This window comes from Agelaius tricolor, unplaced genomic scaffold (assembly GCF_023055355.1).
Source record: "Agelaius tricolor isolate 1412-34295 unplaced genomic scaffold, bAgeTri1.0.p SCAF_2, whole genome shotgun sequence".
Taxonomy (NCBI): domain Eukaryota; kingdom Metazoa; phylum Chordata; class Aves; order Passeriformes; family Icteridae; genus Agelaius; species Agelaius tricolor.
Genome location: NW_027269262.1, coordinates 57,135,128 through 57,158,715, shown reverse-complemented (window position 1 = coordinate 57,158,715; position 23,588 = coordinate 57,135,128). Strand labels below are relative to the sequence as shown.

General features: G+C 39.3%; 2 protein-coding genes across 5 annotated transcripts in view; one reads left to right on the top strand and one right to left on the bottom strand.

Annotated features, from left to right (window-relative positions):
- Positions 1-263: 263 nt before the first annotated feature.
- Positions 264-5,823, bottom strand: CHCHD7 (coiled-coil-helix-coiled-coil-helix domain containing 7). 2 transcript variants are annotated; one of them, XM_071419731.1, is made up of 5 exons: positions 5,509-5,823; positions 4,352-4,469; positions 2,713-2,790; positions 2,041-2,139; positions 264-1,286 (listed from the first exon to the last, which is right to left on the bottom strand). In XM_071419731.1, exons 3-5 carry the CDS (start codon positions 2,764-2,766, stop codon positions 1,185-1,187), a joined length of 255 nt encoding a protein of 84 aa, XP_071275832.1. In that variant the 5' UTR covers positions 2,767-2,790; positions 4,352-4,469; positions 5,509-5,823; the 3' UTR covers positions 264-1,184. The 2 variants fall into 2 exon arrangements, with proteins under 2 accessions (XP_071275832.1, XP_071275827.1); XM_071419726.1 differs by lacking the exon at positions 4,352-4,469 and having other exon boundaries at positions 5,509-5,649.
- The window catches only part of PLAG1 (PLAG1 zinc finger), a 52,270-nt gene continuing 34,456 nt past the window's right edge, over positions 5,775-23,588 (top strand). For all 3 annotated transcript variants that reach the window (XM_071419650.1, XM_071419642.1, XM_071419629.1), the window contains exon 1: positions 5,775-6,058. The gene's annotated coding sequence lies outside the window, so the exon portion shown is untranslated. The remainder of the gene's footprint in view (positions 6,059-23,588) is intronic.

The window sequence follows — 23,588 nt, the reverse complement described above, 5'->3', positions numbered from 1 at the left end:
CAAAGAAATAGGCCTACAGTGGAAAGAAACAAGACAAGCCAGACAGGAGAAACAGAAAGCCATGAAGTCTTTCCAAAAAGTCTAAATAGAGAGACAACACTTTTACACTATCCTTCATGAGGTCAGCCAGAGTTCTGCCAAGTTGATCCCCGTACGAACTAAAGGATTTCACATGGAACCTGAGCTCATGACAGTCTCTGTTTTATCACAGGATACAAGCTTTTAAGCCAGGACACCAGAAGATAAAAGGTAAAAAACACTGCTTCCAATAGACAGCAACATGTTTACATTTATTGGTTGTTCAATTTAGCTAAAGAATCAACCTTATTTAAGATTAGAGTACCTGTTTAAACTGAGCTTTGTAATCTCATATGAGTAAGCATTTCCAAACCCCAGGTTTCAGCTGTCCAGAGTCTTAGATAGATGTGCTATAGTTAAACCTGCCATGTCACTCAGAGGATCTGTTTACGTGTCTGCCTGCCCGCCACCAAAGTATCTATTTACTATCCACAGAAATTACGATGCAGCTCAGACTTGAGGAGTTCAGTTTTATCTTCACCATCTCTCTAACCTTCTAACTAGCACAGCTTGCAGATCTGAGTTACTGCAAGCTTCTGCTGTCACTGGCAAGTGCAGTGGCAGACCCAATGACAAGCTTATTGGGTTTAGGATTTTAGTTCGTGAACAGTCTTATTTAAACTGGGGACACAGAATTCAACACGTGAAAATAGTGATAAAACCACACATGGTAAATCCATGCTATTGAGCAGAACAACTGAGTGCAAGAAACATGTTGCATGTACCAGCTGCTCAATCTGCTCCAGTCTTAGAACTTAGAACCACGCTGCAAATGCTCACCAACCCATCTTTTCAAACAGGCTTTCTTCAAGTCCCATTAATTTTATATTTAGCATTTCACAGCAAGGTAGTTTCTACTTCCAGAAGTTTCTACACAAGTTGCATTGAGACCCGTATCTTCCAATAAAAAGAGGCCAGGTTCCTATGACAGGAAGTAGGAACAAACCCAGAAAGTTCTATCCTAGAAAGCTCCCACATTTCAAAATTTAAGATCTTATTTTAATCCAACATATGGCAACTGTAAAATCCAGTTCATAGAATGGCAACTTGCTGCTGCCAAGTCTTCATATGTACAGTGACAACAGTCAATCAATTCAGATTTCTAGTCAGTAGGGCTTCCCCATTGATTCCAAGATTTTCTTTCTTTCTTCTGCTGAGGGCATCTCTGGTTTCACACCATTTCTCTTCCTTTGCATCATAATTCCATGCTGAAAACAGAACAAAGTGACCATGAGAACAGATTTCCCCAAGCTCTGAATGAACAAGATTCTTTAATAGAAAAATGCTTTATATATCAAGACCCAGGTACTCTAAAAGCCTGATTAGCTGATAACTAAATGTACTAGTAGTTAGTTCAAGATACCTCATAGTTTACCTTGCTGCTTCAGAATACAGTGCAATCAGTATTCCCATTACTCTATGCCAGACCAATGCACAATTGTCTGTAAACAGTTTTTTTTTGTAGTTTGCACAAGTACTTAAAGGCTAAGCTAAAACCTCTCTACTTCAATGGTATAAGGAAACAGCAGAAAACAGTTTAACTGCACATGGATCCTCCTGGTATTTCTCCACCACTAAATAAGCTTTATATCAGGTTAAAGTAAACATGATCCAAGCCAGTGGGAAACCAGAAAACCTTACCTTGCCTCAGAATTTTTTCACTGCATCAGTTAAAAAGAGAAATTATTACTAGAAATATGTGACTCAAGTTCAAAGGAAAACATCAGGTACTGCAAGAACACTGACTCACAATCCAAGAGAGTAAACCCAGAACAATCAAGTGAAGTACTTTGATGTGCATGTGCTTAAGTCTTACAGCAACGCATACTGGTACTACCTGGGCTGGTAAGTTACCATAAAAACATCATTAGCTGAGTTTGAAGGGTTCAGAGAGCAGCATGTCAGAAGTAACATACATAAAGCAAAGCAGGGAGTAAAATTTAGAAAGTTTACTGTGCTTACCCAGAATTTTCTGCAGTTTTTGTACTTCAAAAAGTAATCAGTACACATATCCTTGTTATAGTTGTTGTCATTCATACATTTTGTAGTGGCATCTGTTTCCTTTAATAGGGGAAAATATACTTCAGAGCTGAGGGAAGTTACTGTACTCAGTATTTAAATATTTTAACAAGTCCCAGAATATCTATGAAGATAGGAGTGAGCTCTTCATATGAAAGAACACTATCAAAGAGAGCAAAGTAACACCTATTACAAAGGATCATCAGTACTCCCAAGCAGTGATTTAATTTGGAGATAATAGAGAATAGTACTCTTCAGACAGTAAGTGCAGAGGCCACAGAATATTTGTTTACAATGATGCTTGGTATAACTCACTAAAGACTTTTAAAAAATAACCAAGCTTGTCTAACCAGGATTTCAGGCTCTGGTTTTAGGGACAGAAAATTTAAGAAACTGCCAGCAGTTGTATTACTCCTATTTATAGGGAACTAACTTGTTATTTCATGCTTATTATAATGGAAGATTTTCAGCCCTTCCCCCCTTCAGACTCTTAAGAAACTTTTAATGCAAAGTGCTAGAATGCCAGTGTTCTACCCACAAAACAGTCCCCTAGAAAGTGCATTATTTAACATTGAAATGTACAGACAGAAATCAATCTCAATTTGATCATCTTACCGCTAGACATGGATTTATATCGTGATCTCTAAGCTTTTTTGCATGCCTGGACATTCTAGAAAGACACTCGTACCTTGGCTAGAAAGGGAAAATAAACAGGTTAAGTATCTACTTTTAACAGTAACTCAGGATTAAGTCTGAATTTCAGGATGTAATAAAGGCCTTCTAGCAACACACAGTTTTGTTATCTTAAAAAAAAAAAAACTTAACAAAACCCAACCTTCTTTTGCAAAGTGCTGTTTCAAAAGCAGAATAGCAAGACAACACTGGCAAGTTTAGCCCATCACCAAGACTGCTCACTCCCTGATAAACTCCTGCAGAGAATGGAGCCACTGCAGCAGCTCTCACACCAGCCTGTGTATCATGGAGGAAGTGACCACGTGTAGGAGAAACAGCTCCATAGAAGCTGTTCACAGCCAACACACTGTAGACACTTCAATTAATAGTGTGTGGGAGGAATGTACAAGTAAACTTTTCCAGATTTGTCCCTACTCCTTAGCTGGATCACATCTGCATCGTCACTGAGCTTTCCCAGGTACAACAAGTGCCCAACTATATCCTGTGTTGCAACAGCAAATATTTAATAGAAAAAGAACTGGTTTCACCGCAAGGTGGGACCAGACCCACTTACACTGTGTATGAACGCTTGAATCACATTTTTTACCATTTAGTAGTTTGACACTGACTCTGTAAGCTTGAGAGACACAGAGTTCAGTGCCAAGACTCTACACTGATCCAAGATGATGACATCAAGATGAACAGCAGACCCTCTTTCCCTTTACAGCTCCCTATACACCCTCCAGCACACATATGGCAATACAGGTATGTGTTCCAAACAAATACTAAATCTAACAAAAAATAAATTAATGTTGACCAGATGACTGCTTGAATCAATGCAATCAGAAACACAGGGAGCAAATTAAAGTACTGCTAATGAAGGACACAACTTAATCTTGTTTTTTACTCTCAAAAAAAAAATTGGTGCTAATTCTTAACTTAACTTAGACCTGTTTCTGTGCACATTAGGGAATGATAAGTGCAAAAGTAAAAAGTAAAAAGCCTGTTTTGCTTGATACCAGATAACAAAAAATTCAAATATTGCCTTTGTGGCTCATAGAAAACCATGTTTTAGATGGGGTTTCTTCTTTGGGTAAGAGTGAACTATTCCCAGTAAACAACCCTTAGGTTTTACAAGCTGTGCACGTATACCTTCCCGGTACTTGGAGTACTCTTTGCTTTCCATATGATCATCTTCTGCAAATGGGCCTTTTAATTAACAACATTGGGGAAATGCTTTCACTTTCCTTTGAGAACTATCCGGTGCTTAAGTTAATTTAACAATGCAGGCAAATGTTCTCCTTTTTGATGGGTGGAAGTGCATTTTTGATCAGGCACTTCCAACTCAAATGGAAACAGAAGCATGTATACTAGCATCATCACAGACTTCAAGAAAGGAGGAGAGAAGGGAGAAGTAGGAAGCAAAAGCAGCATACCACAATGCCTCACCTAACTCACCACAACAGATACAAGATTTTTAGCTGTTTGCATGTGTCTGTTTTATAACTCTGCATTTCATTGCTACTGCCGCCTAAGCAGACATGCCTCAAGGTGTACATTGTCACTCTGACTTCAGACTTACTCTCCGAAAGAATACTTGGGAGTCATAGGATGGGCCGTCGTAATCAGTGCTCCTTACACAAACTGCACTTGACGCTTTCGGTTTGATTACACTATCAGAGTCTGCAACCGCGCCCGTTCTAAGGAACAATGCACACAACCCATTAAACACCTACTTAACGAATAAACAGTTCAGGTTCTAATAAAGATTCACAGCTCGGAGCAGGCAAATGCTTAAACATTCTTAGTACAACCCAAAAGGTCTGATAGCTCCTGCGCGCGTTGCTCTCTCCCCCTCTCCCAAGTACTTCAGACTTGAAACATTATCAGCTGGAAGGGCAGGCGGGTCACGCCGAAATGCTGCTGTGTGACTGAATGAGCAGTTGGGCAGGAAGCGAGCTTCCCCCTCCTCCCCGGTTTTGCACATGTACAGACTTCCCTTCCTGCTTTCAGATTACAGGTCAGAGCCCAACCACAACCGAAGGCTTGTCTATGCCACAGTTCTTAATTATGCTTTAACACATTAACAGTTGTAAACTGTACCACAGAGAACCAGGGCTGTTGCTGGCACTCTTTAACCCTAGGGCTTTTCCAGTTCATAAACCATCAGGGCACTTCGCTACAGGCTCCCGCCCATTGAAAAGCATTTGGTCTGCTTTAAATGCAAACATATAGATACAAATTCGCTAATTATGCCGCAATATAGACCAGCTCATTAAAACTCTGAACCCTGGAGCCAAGGCCGTACTAAAATTCCTACGGCACTCTGGGCTGTTACAGCGGCGGAGGCAGGAGGAGGTAGCCGGCGGTCCCTGACGCTCAGCACCGCGGAGCTGCCGCCTTGCCCAGCTCAGCTTCCCGGGAAAGGCCGGGAGCCGTCCAGGTGCGGAGGCGAGGCCGGCGCCCCCCGCCCGGTCCCTGCCTCCCGCCGGCGGCGGAGCGGCCGGAGGCGGCCGGCGACCCCTTCCCCCGCCCCGGCTCGTTCCCCGCGGCCGCTCCCGCGGCCTCCCCTCGGCACCACCTGCCGCCAGGGAGCGGTGCCCGGGCCGCGCCGCCGCCGGGCCTGAGCGGGGCTGCCCCGGCCCGCGGGCGGCAAAGGTCGAGCGAGACTTTTCTGCGCCGGCCGGGAAGGGGAAGCGGCGGGCGGGCACAGCGCGGGTCGCCGCCGGCGGCACTCACCTCCGTCCCCGGCCGTGTCCACTGGAGCCCGGGGCGGGAGCGGGGCAGCCCGTCTCCAATTCGAAAGACGTCAGCGGCTCGGGCAGCGCGCTTAAGTACGGGCGCAGCCTACCCCGCTCCCGGCCCCGCGGCTCCCCCCGGCCCCGCGCCGCCGCCGCCCACGCCCCGGCGGCTCTGAGTGGCACGGCCGGGCCGCCAATGGCGGCGGCGCCGCGCCCGCCCCGGCCGTGAGCGGCGCCTCCTTCCACCAACGGGGCGGGCGGCGCGGGCCGCAGGCGCCGGCGGCGGGGCGCGGCCGCGGCCCTGACTGACTGGGGGAGGCGTCCAACCCGCGGTGCGTGTGGGCGGCGGGCGGTGTGGGCGCGGCGTGTGCGGCAGGCTGGGCTGCACCGCAGCGCATACACTACAATGGCTGCTGGAAAGACGGGAAAGCAAACAATTTCCAGGCCCGCCGCGTCCAGCCCGAAATATGGGGAAAAAATTACAGAAAAATCGGAGAACACTGTAAAGGGTGGAAACGGGGCGCAGAGGGGATGCTGAGGCTCCCGCGGTGAGTCTGCTGCGGGTTTGGGGGGCAGGCGCCGGGATTTAGCAGGGAAATATCAGGGTTATTTAAATTATGAAGGGGGAGGAGGAGAAGGAGGGGGGAGAGGAGAGAGGAGCAGCGAGCGAGCAGTGAGGAAAAGTTTGTGTTAACCATCCCTCCCTTCCATCCCTCTCCCCCCATCTCCCGCAGCCCCCCGCCGCCCCGCGTCGGACCCCCCCGGGGGGAAAAACAGGGGAGGGGAGCCGAGGCGAGCGGTGCCCCCCCACCCCCCTTCGGAGGGAGAAAGAGATGATTTTCAGAAAAACCTCTCTCAGGAGTTTCCTCCACTCCTCCCCTCCCTCCCCGCGGCGCTCTGCTGGTTCGCGAGGAGCGGGCGAGGCGGCGGGGCTGCCCGGGGGACGGCAGGAGGGCGCGGGGTGCCCGCCGCCGACCCCCGCGGCGGCCCGGGCCCGGGGCCGCGGGGCAGGGGCAGGGGCAGGAGCGGCGCGGCCGCCCCCTCCCCTCCTCGCCTCTCCGGAGCCTGTGCTGTGAATGCAGTGACAGCGGCGAGAGCGGCGAGAGAGGGAGCGGAAGACATTAGAGACCGCGGTGCCGAAAAATGAGGGAAAAAATTAATATAAATTCGCCCGCCGCCTCAAACCGGACAAATTTCGCACAGAAATTTCCCCCGTGGACCCGGCTATCCGTGGGGTGTCCCCCGGACCTGGCGGCTGCGTCTTTGGGGGGATCCGGAGTGACTTTGGGGCACTCGACCCCCCTTTCCCGTCGTTTTTTGGACAAAAGTTTTTTTTTTCGTAATAAAGAAACGAATTTGCCTGCTCTCCCCCTCCGAGTAGCCCAGGAGCTTTTCCCTTCCCCATCGGTGTGTGTTTAGAGAAAAGTGTGAACCCAAGTAAGTGCTGAGTCGTGTTGCATTGGGGAGGGGGGTTTGCTAACTGAAAGCAGGAGAGATCCGGAGAGAGAGAGAGAGAGAGCAGGGACAGCTTGTTGTCAGTATCATAAACAACCAAAATGGAGGGAGAACTGAGGCATATAACAAAATAAAAATCAGAAAAAAATGCCAAAAAATACCTAAAAATCGGGGCTGCTCCCCCTTTTCTTCCTCAAGGTAACAGTATAAAAACCGTGTCTTCCCGAGACCGTTTTAAGGTTTCAGGGAGCAAGGAGTTAATATTTATTATTTTTTTTTGTTGATGAATTCTTTGGAAAGGCAAAAGCCTCTTATAACTCGCCACCGACAATGAGAAAACGTGAAAATCCCTTTCAGGACAGAGAGGTAGGGGGAGATGATGGTGCAGAAAGTGTATAACTTGGGGGTAAATGTGGAGTGATCCTAGATAAGATAAATGCTGGATGTGGTGCTTTATAACTTCCTTTTTAATGCTTTTTTTGTGTGTGTGTTTTTGGGGGATCTGGGGAGATGGGGGCTCTTTTCTTTTCCTCTCTCTTTTTCTTTTTTTTTTTTTTTTTTTTTTTTTCGGACCGGAATGTTATGCTTTTGTAGTGTCACTTTCCTGATCTAATTAGGATGTGTGAGGCAAAAAGTAAACCTTTCCGGTTTATAAAGTGCATTTTCGTTGCCTTTGAATTTCAAGTTTTCTTGGTGGCTCCCTCCTCTATTTGAACTGGATTCTTGAGAGTGGTGTGGGGTTGAGCTAATGCTCCATAGGGAGAGCAGAGAGGGCTCGGGGGCAGGGCACCTCTTCTGCGGGTGGTTGCTGATTTCCCTGGCACGTTCAGTTCACCTGTTTGTCTCCTACAAAGAATGTATTCTGCAGTCTCCTCGTTTTATTTATATGAAATAATGATGCCTCATCTCGCCTCACATTGAAGTTAATGCGAAAGTGCTGCTTATGTTGGTTCCACGTGGGATCAGGGACATAGCAGGGCATTTTAAAGAGACAGCTTCTCTTTTCCTAGGGTTATCATCACCTCTGCAGCACCTCTGCCTCTAGCAGAGGGGTGGTTCGTTGTTTTTTTTTTTAATGGAAAGGTATCAAATCGGCCCTAGTCTGATAAATTAGGGAAGGATAGCAGTGGGAAACGTGCAGAATCGTTGGGATCAAAGCAATTCTTTTGTGTGTAGCAGGTCTTCAGGGGAGTTTTCTTGGTATGTTAATTCAAGTGCTGTGTTTTGGAGAGTGTTTTTTGGATTGTATGCTGCAGAAATGAAATAATCTCAGGTTGTATAATATTAAGATCTAGTGCTGTTCTGCTAGCTGCGAATTCTGTGGGAGGGGATGAATTCCCTGTGTGTAGGGCAATTTCACAGACATTTTGTGCAAGATGTGAAGTGCGTTATTTTTACTTTGAATACATTCAGTTTTGTTGGGAACACTTGAGTTTGTTCAAAAGTTTATTCTATGCCTAAATCTCCTAAACCATCCCCAAAGGTTTTGAAAATACTGAAAAATAACTGTAGGTTTTAATTGGCCAAAGTAGGGGCTCTTTACAAGTACACCTTAGGTGTGTAGTTAAAACATGACTTGGAAGAATTACCTCTGGCTTTATTTAAAGAAAGAAAAGTTATCCTAACTGTGGTCTGGTGTCATGTATATGTGTGCATGTGTGTATGCATGCATGCTTTTAGCATGGGTTCTGGCTGATACTGTTTTTTTTCTTAATTTTTAACTTGTAAATGTTTAACTGTGATGATGTGAAATGCTCTGCTTGTCTCTATTATCTCCTATGTTTTTTAATTTTATTTTTGAATGTCCTATTTTAAAAAATTAGCATTGCCTCTTAACATGGCAATTTGATACCTTTATGAGGAGTTGCAATGTTGCCTTTACACTTGCTTTGGTTTTGGAGCCTTTGTACTTAGTTCTAGATTGAAAACTGAGTACAGGTATGGGCTTCTTGAGAGGGGAGATGGGCTACTGAACTTGGATGGAGGCTATTGCAGCCTCACATGTTTTCTGTGAATCTGTGGAAGCTGAGTAGGAGTTGTGATAGCCCTCTGTGTTGAATAGCATGTGCTTGCAAATGATCTGTACCCTTTCTGCAAGTGTGACCAAAGAAACTTGTTGCCTAGGATAGCCTTGTGGTTAAAGATTTGGGCAGAAATCTCAAAGTTTTCCAGTGACTCACAGTTGTGAAAATTAAATCACATTAACTGCTCTTAGGTTAGAAAACAGGGTCATTAAGGAAGAAAGATCAATCATTTTGTATAAAGGAATGATATTGAATGTTTTTCCAAAACTGCCTTTTATGGTTTAGAGATCTTTTTTATAGTTAATAAGAATTCAGACTTTAAAGTTCCTTTCTGAATATTTCTTAAACTGATCTATTATTTTTATTGACTGAAGTAACATTACCCTGGAATGCATAGAAATTTGATAAATTAATAGCAGTTCACCATATGTTGGTAGTTTTAATGTACCAGGGTAGAGAGACAGATGGTACTAGATGTGCAGAACTAACTTAAATAAACTGGTCAATGGTACTGAGAACTCTTCAAATGCTGTTTCTGTGACCATCACTATGAAGTGCTTAACATGCCTCTACATTTTTACCTAATTTGGAGCTTTTTAATCATTAATATTTCAATGCTGAAAATAGGTATAGACACTGATAATAACAATGTGAAAGAAGCAGTGTTGTGAAGTATCTTTCTTGACTTACACCTGTGTATTACAAAGTAAATTTGGTGTATCCAACCATAGTACAAAATTCAGGATTTAGGGTGGAGAAAGAGGAAAGGGTGTTCTCTCAGAATTTGATACTCTTCTAAACTGGATTTAATTTTAAGGTATAATCCAGATGGAGATAATAATAGCAGAAAAGAATGTTGTTTAGGATTATTTTTTTACAAACTTACTCTTTCATAGAAAACAGAATTCTTACAGTGATTAAGTGTTTTTTTTTTTTAATAAAAATACAAAGTAACTTTCAAAGCTTCCTTGTTCTAAGAGTTAAGATAATCTTCTTTATTATGTATTGGTCTGATTCCATAGATGATACAGTTTGATTTTTTTCAAGATTTTCTAAAATTAAAACACCTGAGGAAACAAATACTATGGTCTGTTGTTGGTGAAGTTAACCTACTTTTTCTAGGTAAACAGGAGAGGTGCAAATGTATTAAAATCCTTTTTAGAGACTTACCAATCCTATTCAGTAATGTTTAAAAATTAATAACTACAGTATTCTACAACAGTTCAAGCCAATACGGGAACCTAAAGTGAAATGCATTCAGCTTTCCTTGAATGGTTAGCTCAAATGTGTCTCTTGGTGTGTACTTTTAATTTAGTAATTATCCTGAAAAATTAGTTTTCAATGTAGAACTTCTGAGATTTAAATTAAGAAACTTTTAAAAAGTTTATGTAGTTCCAAAAGGCACTGCATACAAAGTGCAGCCACTTCTAATGGTTGTCCATCTCTGCAGCTGGTTAGTCAAAATGGTGCCCTAAAGTCTCCTCCTCTCAGGGTATTGCATATGTTTTAAAATTAATGGGTTAAGGAGGGCACTGCTCATGTTCTAAATAAACCACTGTTTGTAACTGTTCAAGGTTATTTTGTAAAATAATTTTTTTTACTTCAGAGTCTAAACCATAAGTTTTTAAATTTTCTGTCTATAACCCCTTATGTTGTTAAAACCAGTTTTTGTGAACAAATACTTTTTGGTAGGGTTCTTGAACAAATTTACATGTTTACCAAGCAGAAATATTCTGGAAAACATGAAATCTGTTCAAGTACTTAGACCATTCTCAAATCAGTATAGACTTAAAAGGAGCTAGAAGTGACCACCACTGAAGTGACAGAGAACTTGCTTTCAAGGAGTTATTCTCCAAATATCTGCTCCTAGTAAGGATTTAGCTTGCAGAGCTTTTGAAAGAAATGTGCAGCATTTATCCACTGAACTGCTAAGCATCTTTAACTGATTACCAAATGTTTAGGTAGCCTTAAAAAACTATTTAAAATAATTCAAATATTAGAACAAAGTAACACTTGTATTGATCAAACATAAAATGTTTAAATTTCTGAAAGATTGGAGTGGGTTTTTTTGCAGTTATCTGGGCATTTGATAATAGACAATTGTGTATTTTCTTCTAATCTAAAAAAATCCCACATCTAGAATTTAATTCAATTTATATTGATTTTTAAATTGTGTGATCTTGTAACTTGAATGTAAAACACTGATTAACTCTCAATATAATCACTTACACAGATGCTATTTTTTTTTTTAGTTGTCAAGGGATATAGTGAACATTTATCTGAAATTGCATAGATAGTAGTTACTAATTCATTTTAAATAAACAGTTGTCCACCAAATATCAAATGCAGAAGATCCTAATTGTATGCAAGGTCAGAAAACCTAATATTAAACAGAACTGGTCACCATTACTGCAGATTAAGTTTTATTTTTATTTAGTTTGTGTTGTTAAAGTGTTTTCTATCTATATCTGTATCACTGTTCACCTGTTATTGTCTCATCTTAGGACAAATCGCAGAAATTCATAGAACTAGAGGGAGTTTTTTGACTTTTGAAAAGATACAGCATGCTTTTTAGAGTAGTTGTGTGCTCACAGTTTTAAAGGATGGGGCCTTCTCATATGATGTATTAAAATTTTTAATATTTAAATGGACCCTACATGTCTAGCAAACGGTTACTGTAGGATCATGGCATTGAAATTAGCCACCATATATGTCAGGGGTTTGAGGTGACTGTATAAGTACATACCTGACTGTGAAGAGTGAGAAAAGATATGTAATTCTTCTCATGTTGAAGGAATAAATAATTTCTATTATATCCTTCTCTGTAGCCTTCTTCTCTCTCCTTCCTGGTTCATTGCCTGTCCAGAGTGTAGAGATACCTTGTCAAATACATTAAAATACATGGCCAGAGTGATGACCTGTTCTATTCATGACTAAATCTGGTGGTTTTTATACACTTACAGGGGGGCACAAAGGAAATAAAATGTGGCCCAATAGCTATTTGTTTAGAGGAAAGGAAAGAGAGGGAAAAAACCCCACAGGTCTGAACTATTATAAAACTAAAAAGTGAGATTAAAAAAACGAATGCAGACGAGTGTGGCTGTAATGCATACAACAGTAACTCAGAACTCTGAAGTAAAATACCTCAAATCAGATTTGAGAAAGTCAAGTGGGAATCAGGAAAGTAAAACCTAGGAATTGCCATCAGATGCAATTAAGAAATAACTATGTAAAGAAACTTGGAAAAATGCAAAAAGTGTCTGTTACAGTAAACTGAATTGCTATAATCTTCTTTTGCACTTAATGTGCTAAATTCCTCTCTCAAGGAAAATATCCCTAGAAATCAGATTAGAAAGTGTTTAAAGGGAATTATTTGTCAAAGTTGTTTTTTCACTTAAGTTAGGATAACTAATAATAATCTCTTCCATATTGCTGTAATAATACTTTATTTGATACAATTTAGCAATACAGATTGCATGTAGATTTACTTATGTATTCTGCAGGTAATTTACTAGTAGCCTGACACTGTGTATCTCTAACCCTAAAAGCTTTTCTTTATGGTTGTGAGTCACATCAGATTTGGCAGTCTGAAAGTGTAAAGTATTTCTTAGGAAATAAGATGTAGATTGCTGATTTTGCCTTATGCACATTTACTGTGAATTGCCAAATAACCAAAAAGGAACAGAGCTGTCAGAAAACTTAGCTTACCTCTTCATGTATTGAGTACGTACTTCTTTTTGTAGTGCATGAGTTTTCTAAAAAACCCTGCAAATCATCTGATTGTGAGTTAATGAGATCTCACTATACTACATGTTTGAGCAATGGAAAGACCCTGTGTACGCAAATCAGATTTTACTGTCTCAAGTGCTTGTCACTTGTAATAAAACTGTTTACTGTGGGGTGTATGTATTTATCATGAATGTTCCATTTGTATGTGGGATAGATACAGACATGCACACATTTTTAGGAGACATTTAGGGACAATATCGTGTCTTTTGACTCAGTTGTGGAATAGGAATATTTTAAAGAGATCTTTTTGAAGGAAAGGCAGAATGAGAGATTCTGGCAGCTTGCTATTAAATTTCAATCAAGCCAGTATAGTTAGTAATAAAACATTTACAAGTTTGTAAATGTTAAGTTTCTTCAAACTCCTACTGTCATGTGTGGAATTTTCATTTATACTTTTTTGCATTTACTGCAGCTGCCTACATGCAAGGCTTAGTAATGCTGCATTTATCACATGCAAGTATAGATAAAATATAAATATATAAAAGTAGAAATTGCCTGCAGCTGTTCTTATGTTTTCATAAGACGATACATTACAAAGGTGTAAATTTATGGTGTTAGCTACCTGCTATCAGTTACTGGTGCTCTTCTCCTCACTAGTACTTTAAGAAGAGTATTAAAGTAAAATAAAACAAGTATAAAATAGAGTCAGAGTTTTGTGTTCTGTTTAAAAGTTAAACACTATATTGTTCAAGCTTATTTTGTTCACTGGAAGTTACTGTGATCAATACTTACATATTTGTTTCACCTAGGACACTAGGAAATATTGAACCACCTAGCTTAGGAGGAGCTTAGACATAAATGCTGGTTATTTAAATCTTTAGGCTTTTTTTTCATCTGTGATTTGAAGTTTTCTTTTATTATTTTGAATACTAGGATTGTGCTCAGACTAAACCATTCCTAATTATGCCCCAGCACAAACATATTGCTTATGGCTATATTTTAATCAGTTTCAGAAAAAGTAATAAAAATATTATTGCATCTGTCAAAAGATGGTGTTGCTACATGCTATTTTAAATGGTGTTTAAGTACAGTTATAAGCATACCAGTACAATGAAATCAGCTCTATTCCTAAACAACAAAGTTACATTATTTTTTACTTAAAAAGTTAACCAAGAATCCTAATATGTTAATTATCCTAATTATTCAGGCTTGTTTTAGTATGTGTTGAAATTGCTTTAAAAAGTATACATGAAATATTTATATCAAACTTGTTTAATTTCTCATTACTTGTAAAATGTAATGTTTTCCCAGTTATAATTTTAAAGGGTTTTTTGTCTTAGCTGCCTGAGTGTATCCTTTTCTTTTGGATACACTCTTTTCTGAACTCAGCACTTCTTTAACTTGTTTAAAACTCTTTTATTCTCTCAGAGTCTATTTGTGTCCCTTTAAGTTTAGCTATTGATAATTTTTGTACTACAAAAATTGTGCCAAGGAGTACTGTGAAATTAACTTGAGCTGGTGATGCTACAAATAGAAAAATTGAGTGCAGAGTAATACAGGAAACTTAATCATGATGGTGTTTGGGTGATGGCAATAGTCCCTAACTGGATGAATATTAAACTTACCTGTGAGGAAAAGATGTCAGGTCTTGTCAAATATGTGCTATCATTATTTCTCATAAGAAATATTCAGACACACTTCTAGTGTCAATTACTGTAGAAGGCAAGCAGAAATTTAGATTATACTTTCAGAAATGTTAAACTGTGAAATTTCTTGGTGGGGTGGGGGAATGGTTTTAGAGGTCTCCCCTGTATTATTTCACCTTTGAAAACTTGGCCACTTCAGAATATTTGAGAACAAGTAAGTTAAGTCCATATTGAAAAATACATTTCAATTTCTAGTACAGGTTTTATCTATGCATCATGTAAAACAAATTTCTTGCTCTTTATTATACTTAAATATTTGTACTGAAAGGAAAGTGCATTTAAGCAGTTTCTAACTACATTGATTGCTTGTCAGTTTGATTGGAGTAGCAAGATACTTTTGTTTGGGGAGGTTGGATATCTGTTATTATTTTCAGTTTTTCTGTAGTTTGACTAATAAAACAACTGAACATAAAAAGAGACTGGATCTTTTTTCAATCCTCAAGTTAGAAGACAGATGTGGTCAAAAAAGTGCTCTGGTGACTTAAATCACTGCCCCTCAGTCCTCTCAAAATATTTAAGTCATATGAATTTGTGATATCAGTCACATAGTCGTGTTGCAACCTTGAAACTGATAATATATTCAGTTATCTTGAAATGAACTCCATAATTCTTCATTAGCAGATTAAATTTCCTAAAGGTTTTGTCTGAAGAAGAACTTGAGTATTGTGCTGCTTATTCCGTTTCTCATCAGGAACCAAAGCAAAAGAAAGTCTCTCAACTCTGAGCAAAGCCTCCAAGTTTTAATGGATGCTCTAAATGACTGTTCTTGTCATAGTTTTAGGTGTTAAACTGTGGTTGAAGGTCAAATAATCCCTTCTGCTAAGCATCTGAATTTCATCATAAAGGAGGTAGTTTGGTATTTGAAGGTAGTTTTGGCATGAAAGTTTCATGTAGGCAGCTTAACAAAAAAAGCTAAAAGGCAGGCAGAAATTAGCTGTCAGGTGGCAAGTGCTTTGTAACTATCCTGTGAAGTATACCTAAATCCCATTTCTTACTTTGGGATTGTAAAACTCATAGTTTGAAGGAGAAAGAGCTTAACTTAGAGCAGTTAAGAACAGTTAGGAAAGAGCTTAACTGTTAGTTCTTCCCAATTATATATAAAATTTCCCACCATTTTGGCTGACAACAGCCTCTGGAGAGGGACTTTTCATAAGAGTGTGTAGTGATAAGACAAGGAGTAAAACTGACAGAAGGTAGGTTTGGATTTGGCATTAGGAAGAAATTCTTTACTGTGAGGGTGGTAAGGCACCAGAACAGGTTGCTCAGAAAAGCTCTGGGTGTCCCATCCCTGGAAGTGTTCTGGGCCAGGTTTGATGGGGCTTTGAGTCACCTGGTCTAGTGAAAGGTATCCCTGCCCATAGAACTGGATGGTCTTTAAGGTACCTTCCAACTCAAACCATTCTACAATTCTATAATATATCCAGACTTTTTGTAATTAAGGCCTTTGTAGGAAGGTTATGAGGTCTTCTGGACAAAGATTATATTGCCTTTGTGAATTAACTTATGAATTAACTGTTACTTAGCAACTTCATAAGTTAGTGATGTGATTTTGTCTTTGGGGGTACATCTGAGAGAGAATGTAGTCAAAATTACCTCACTCCCTGTGCATGGCAGAGTTCTGACCCAAAGAGTGTGTGTTATGTCTTCTTGCTTTGAGGATTTTTAGACTGTTATAAGGGGGTAAAAAAATTAATCCTTTTTTTAACCTCTACTTTCTGCATTTGTCATTTGTTTAGGAAGTTTGTTTCTTGATAAATTTTTTAGTATGTTGCAGTGGCTGGCAAAGTTACTGAATGATCTGAACTATAGAATTTCTAAGTGGAAGAGGGACATGTTTTCCCATCTGATCTTGACCAGATTATTTGAAAGTTTCCTGTTCTTTTCAACAGTGCTTTGCTATAAATGAAAACAAATTAAATTAAACAAACACTTAGTAAAAATGCATGGCCCAGGTTCCTCTTGCAAAGCTTATTAGAATCTAGTTGAATGCTAACAATTCCTTTCACTGTGGACATTTGAGATATGAAGCCTCTATTTCATGCTTTCCAATCACCATTTCCATCTGTCAAATTCTAGGTCGGTCACTAGTAAATGCATAGTAGTAACTGTGTGGTCTGTAATGCCAACATAATGAGCCCATCTCAGAGTGAGAGATCTGTGCTAAAACTGAAATGCTTCTCAGGGAGCAAGTGGTATTTCCCCAAGATTTTTTTTTTTTTTTTTAAATACTGTAACATGCATTTGAGATTGTTTCAGATGGCACCCATTGAAAGGGGTGGTCTTTCAGGTTGGCAAGAAGCAAGCTGTTCAGGGTTTTTTCTAGTAAGTAAAACCCAGTATTTTTGTAGCTTCATTCAGAAGCTGGTGGTCATTGAGGGTACATCATGGAACAGTAGATTCATGTGCTTCTCGGCAGGGGATGCTCTTAATGATGGAACTACAGTGTCCTGAATGTGGAAGGAGCAGACCAGCAGTGAAGGATTGATTGCTTTCTAAAGTGTGAACAGGGAACTGCTTCATTCTGGCTTTTACAAATAAATTAATTATTTGGAATAAGATGCTTCCTTTACTTACTAGCATTTTAATTTTTTCCTGCAGTATCAGAAATGGACACTTCAGGATGATTTTACAAGCCTGTCAACTTGAAAGGGCAATTAGTGTAACCACAAATGAAGTTAAAATGTTCAAAAAATATTAAACTGTCTTGAAAGCAAAGAAAAATAACTACTGTACTAATCTGGTAATATTTTTCAGTGAAGTAAATAATACTTATGTGTCATGAGAGATTCATTTAGCAGTAGCTTGGATCCCTCAATAAAAGAATGTTGGTATATTAGTATATTTGTTAATATAATACATTATGTACCTAATTTAGAAGAATATAGTTTTTGATAACAAAACCATCATAACTCAATCACAGAAAAAAATTACATTGTGTCTACATATCTTCATAACCTAGATATGCCTAGGTATTCAGAAGCTTCCATGATGATTTCTGGGAGCTGTACAAACACAGGGCTCTTCTGCTACATTCAGGCAGTGCATGATAAAGTGCTTTCTAAAGTTAGTGAGTGTTGGTTTGGGGGATTTGAATTCAGAATTAAAAATGATACATAGAAAGTGATACTGTGCTGACTTAGTAGCACAAAGTATTTTAGTCCAGTGTTGAAAGTACATATTATAAAATCTGTATGTGAGTGTTACATGGCTCTGGAATTAACTTTCTAGAAATATGGAAATTAACTAGGAAAACAAGTATTTTGTTTTGTTAGAACTACAGTTTCCCTCTGGTGGATTTGCCTTTAATTGAATTCTGCTCTGTGATTTTTCTTTTTATTATTTGCACAAAATTGTGCTCAGTCTTTTTCCTCCAAAAAAATACAAATAGTATTGTATTCCTGCTGTGATTATTATGCATAACATCTCTGACTCAGCAGATCAAAAGTTATGTTTACTGGAAAACAGAATTAACATTTTGTAATATTTTTAAGACCACTTAAAAACAGCTGTGTCAAAAGAGATTATGTTTTTAACATGATAATCCACTAAGCCATCATACATCACTCTGTAGGCAATGTTTTTGTTCTAAGCAGCTACCTCTTACAAGAGCCCATCTGAGAGATTTCAGGATAGCCCAGAAATATACCCAGGAACTTGAGTTCTTAAGGAGAGAAACATCCTAAATAGAATGCATGATACCTTCATTATCAAATTGAAGATATTTTTTCCAAGAGCGGACAACATGTTTTGGCCTCCTCTAAGGAGTTCTGGCTATTGGGGACAAATTGATGATTAAAACTGGCATATGCAATTTTTTTTTTTTTTTTTTTTTGCAGTAGGAGAGGGTAGTAATTCCTAATTTTGATGGAGAATATTATATTGTGATAACCAAATAACTGAATAGAATACTGTACTGATTAAGGAAAAGACAAAGGAGTATGAGAATTTATGCCAGCTGGGTTGGAGACTCTGAGATTCATCTGGATTAGTTGTTTCAATTGCTAATCTTGCCCCATGTTCCCCTGCCACTTTGTTTTCTGAAGTTGTCTTTTCAGTGTTTGTAATTGTATACTGTTGCTGAGTAAAGAGTCACACAGACGTGGGAAACAGCAGTACTGACTTGGCAGAAAACTCAGTGAAGTGGAAAAAATCCAACAGAAAAATAGAGTTCTGTCTTATCTTTTGACTTCAGAAATCTTAAGTGTTGCTTTTAAGAGCAGTACATACATGTGTGGTAATCTGAAATTTACCTGTATGTTGACTGGCTCTGTGTACACCAATGACTATAGGTAATAAATACCAATACAAGGAATTTGTTTGTATTTAGTTAAATTACTGTGCAAAATTTGCTGAAACAGCATAGAAGTAACAATTTTCACTTATTTTTTAAATGCTAATTCAGAATGGTACAACATCAGTGAAAAGTTTAGTTAGTTGCTATTATGTGATACTCTATTCTGACTAGTTATGGAAATCTATTTAATGTTATCTGACAGATTAGAATATTTAACTTGAAAATGTGCTACTGCCTGACTGGCAAGTTGGGACATTGCCTACTGTGATTTCCTACTGGCAAGAAGTCTGTTTCAAGGCAAGCTTGGCCATACTTGAAACTAACAGAGTTAGCTAAGGTTTGATACGCTGCTTTCTTCTTTAGGCCTGCTGAAACGTCTTTTGGAATTTGTGCCAGTGTGGTTTTGGACTGTAGAATGTGCAATGTGTGTAGAATGACTGCAGAATGTAGAAGTGTGTTTCATACAGTGTAAGACTCCTTGGGTTTGGTTCTGTGGGGGTTTTGTTACTCTGGTAGTCAGTGAACATGTATGGCCAGAGCACAATACATCATGGCTTTGATCTGCTCCCTGTATAACCATCTGCAAAGAGCCGTGTTGTAAAGAGACACAAGGAGAATATGGGACAGAAGGTATTATGTGATGCAGGGAAAAATGAAACATCATCAGGCCTACACTGGCAACGTAGCAATAGTCCAAAGAACTGTCTCCTCACTGTGCTTTCCTGTAAGGCACTGCACCAAATAGCATGAGATAGTACTTCCTACATAACACTTAGGGATTATATTAGTAAATAAAGTATTTTCCACAAGGAATTATATGTATTAGCAGGTGCTGCGTGGAAGCAACTATGCCAGTCTTGATGTAAATTGTTTTTAAATAGACTGTTGAATATGGTGGTGTTCCAAAGAGTCACAGTTTAAAATACTGATAAGGAAGGAATTGTTGTAAAGTATTTTGTTCTGAAGCTATATACTGAATTGTCCTGGCAGACAGAGTTCTTCATTCTTCCAGGGCTGGATTTTCACTGAACAATTAGATGCAGTTACCTACATTTGAACTGACTGCTGAAGTTATCCCAACAGACGTGAGAGCGATAACACTGAAAACTGGTACATAAATCACTTTGTAGAGTTGGGTTGTTAACTGCATTAGTAAGAAAATATGTTCTTTGACTCACTGATTTAAATATAAAAAACCTAAAAACAAATACCTAGAGAGTTTTGTATGTAGTTAGGATAGGGTATTACTCAATTTATATGTATGGCCAGTGCAGAAACAGAGAATGTCTCTAAATTCAGCAAGTGGTGTGTGTTGCTCTAAAGGCAGCAAGTGACTCATGTGACTGTCTTAGCAGCTGGGCAGCAAGATTAGAGAGCTACTATGTACACATTCCCTTACTGAGGGGTCCAAACTATTGCTAAATGAAGTTGTATTATTGCCAGAAAGTGAATAACAGGCATAAGAAAATATAATAAATAGGTGTGTCATCAGGTTAGTTAAGTAGTTATTTCAGATAGTCATTAAATGAAGGGAAAAAAAAACCTAAATGCAGCTTTTCCAAGATTCATATTTAAAAGATGTTTGTCCTTTTTTCAGACTCTAAGTTCGTATGAAATTACATGTGAAGTGTCCCTTTCAATTTTGATATTTGGAAAAGTCAACTTGAAATGGCTGTTTCTGAGACTGCAGGGAAAAAAATGAGAATGTTAGTGAGTGAAGGATCTTATTCCAAAGAACTCATTTATTTGTAAAAGTACTAAAAATATGCTTGTATCATGAAGTATTTTGATTTGAACTGAAATTGGCAGTGTGTACTTCTTGGTCACTTGTTAATTTGAAGACTTATTCATGATGTTATTCCTCATGTATTTCCTAATTGTAAGAATTTGTGAAGTTTGTTCCAAATTGTCTTTAAGTTTTCCTGGCATGCCAGTATGGATTAGTGGAATATGTATTCTTTTTATTTTTTCTTATGTTTCCCTAATCTAATTTTAGTTGTTTTTTTTTTTTTTTTGCTCAGATACTTGCTTTTCTTAAGAGAGTTGCTAAACATTTGTAAATGCTTTGTTCTTTAGACATAATGTGTTTACAGTTACACATTGAATTTCAACTATAATTTATGGATTTAAACTGAAAACTGTCACCCTGTCAAACTTATCTTCAGGATTAACCCTCGGGAGAACTCCTTTGAGTCTTGAGGACCAGAGGACATACACTTGACTGTTGCAATCGAGTAAATTGATACAGAAATCAAGAAGATGTAAATATGAAGCTCCTTAGTGCTATTTTTAGTGTCAACTTTCAGACCATAATTATGTTTTAAAGATGAGAATGTATTTACCGAAGAGGAGCTTTTATATTTAAAAAGCCAAATCAGACAAGAAGTTGAGCTCATGATAAATTCCTTATAGTAAAAGAGGACCAGAAGAATGTGTGTTCCTAGTTATCATCACTGTGTCCCGGTCTCCTTAACGAGGTTAAACTGTTTGTTTGTGATTTTGCTTCAGGTTTTCCAGATTTCTGCTTTCTCTGTTTTTCTGTGTAGCGATGACTTGTTTCTCATCTTGTTCTTTCCTGTTTATTCCAAGTTTCTGCAGCTTTCCTCAACAATGGTTTTCAGTTATATCTCTAAGAAAAGATGGAGAGAGCATGATTGTTCAGAGTAGTCAGTGCATCTGAAAACTATCTTCTCTGGGTGGATGATCATTTTAATAATTCTTCCAAACACCTTCATCTGACCTTTTTATTTTTGCACATTTAGATTTCTTCATAATCAAGTCTCTTATTGTTTAGCGTTCTGAAATCTTTGATTTATAGGAAAAGTTCACTTTAGGTTTTGTTTTGATTCATTCTTTCTGAATGTTTCATTACTACTTTTTTTTAATGTACCATTTTTCTGTACCAGATTTCTTTTGTATTCTGCTTTCAGTTTTCACTCCCAAATTACTCATCAGTTGCAAAAGAAAAATGTTTCTGCACTTCTTAGTCTGATGATGGTCTGTGACACAGGATCACTAGGAAACAGGAATGTTAGTGTATTGACAAGTAGTTTATAGATAAAGCACTAGCAGATTGTGACTAAGGATCTACATACCTGCAAAATATATCGATCCTCTAACTACTTGAATGGTTCACTGGATTCTTGCATACTGTTCTTAACACATTCCTTGAGATGAACCATCTGAAATATCCATCTCTCAGCAGGGTTTCAGCTCCTGGGTCTTGCTGCCCTGTGTTGTGTGCCACAGCAGCTTCTCAGGCTTGGACTTCCTACCCCCGCCCCAATCACCCCCCCCACCACCCCTCCCCAGGGAAGAACTCTGCCATACCGCGGTTGTGTTGAGCTCTTATCCTTTCTTCTGCAGTGTGCTTTGTTTTGTTAGAGCACCTTTGCACAGCTGGAAGAATTATATAAAATAAGCAGCTGCCCCGAGAGGATTTTTGCATGAACTTGGACTTCGGCTTGTTTGTTTGTACCTTGCAGAATTACACCCAAAATTTCTTAGCCACAAGTTTGTGCTGCTCCACTGAACTAAAGAGGGAAGTATCTTCTCATAGATTCTAAGGAGGAAAATTCTTAATCCACCTCTAACCAAAAATACAGTATTATTTTTAATAAATGTGGTATTCAAATGTCCAAGGAGAAACAGCTGAACAAGATCAGACAAAAATATCTTGCATTTGTATGAGATTGCCTCTTGTAAGCAGTCGTGCTTTAAGAAAGGAATAGGAAAGATTCTTTCTTGATATAGTCCTCCTCCCCCTGCTCAATCTTGCCATTCCATTCTTAGGATCAGGAATTATCCTGGTGTTTGCTTCTTGGGGCTGTTAAAAAATCATGGATATTTTGAAGGAAGTTGAGATGCTGTTTCTGATGCTATTTGTATCCTTCCGGTGAGAGTTTCGCAGCGTCAACTTGTGATAGTGTGTGCCACCTGCCCAGTATGCTTTTCTTTGGCAGGAAGGCCTACAAATAAGAAAAAATGGTTTTGGGGAAGTTGGTAATTCTTTTTTTTTTTTTTTTAAGCCTCAACCTGTGCTCTCTGACAGCATTTCTTAGGGCTAGAGTTGCTGTCTCACCTCTTTCTTGCACTGGGTTGGGGGGGGGGGGGGGGGGGGGGGCTGGCAACTGGCAAGTTGTCTGGAAGCTGTAAGTTGATCAGAAGAGACTCTTCAGCTCTTCAGTTTCAGATGTGATGGTGGTATTTGATTCTCTAAAGAGCTGACAAGCTTCCTGGTGCGGAGAGAGAATTTTAGTAGCCAAAGCGAGAAATCTTGGTTCTGACGTTGGAGAGGGCAAGCCCTCTGGGGCAGGCTGAAAAGTAAAGCATGGGAAGGTTTGGAGCCTAGATAACTGAAACACTCTTCTCCAGTAACTATAGATACTGTGGGCTTTCACAGGAGAGCAGTGGACAGGAAGAATGTTTGTTTCCAAGCACCGGTGACCGGAGAAGAATAAATAGAACTAAAGGAGGCTTTAGGAGTTGTGTTGCTTTGTTAATGTCTTAAAAAAAAAAATAGCATCCATTTTTAGGATTCAGTGTACTAGAGGCTGAAAAGGAAAACACAGCAGGCATCTGTCCTTCCCCTGACAAGCTAACAGTGTTGCTTGAAAGAGGAGAACTGAGACATGTGGAAAGGAAAGGGAAAAAAGCAGTTAGAGTACTTGCAGTTACATGTGTGCACACTGTTTAATTTTGTGTGTTAATTTAACAATATGGCACAACAGAGGCTCACAAAGCCAAATTATGTTCCTCTCAGTCATCACCATGGGCACTCCTATGCTATCCTGTTTTTCAGGCTGAGGATCTTTGAAGGAAAATACCCAGTGGGATGCTGGTTCTCAGAGCAGTATGCATCCCACAGATG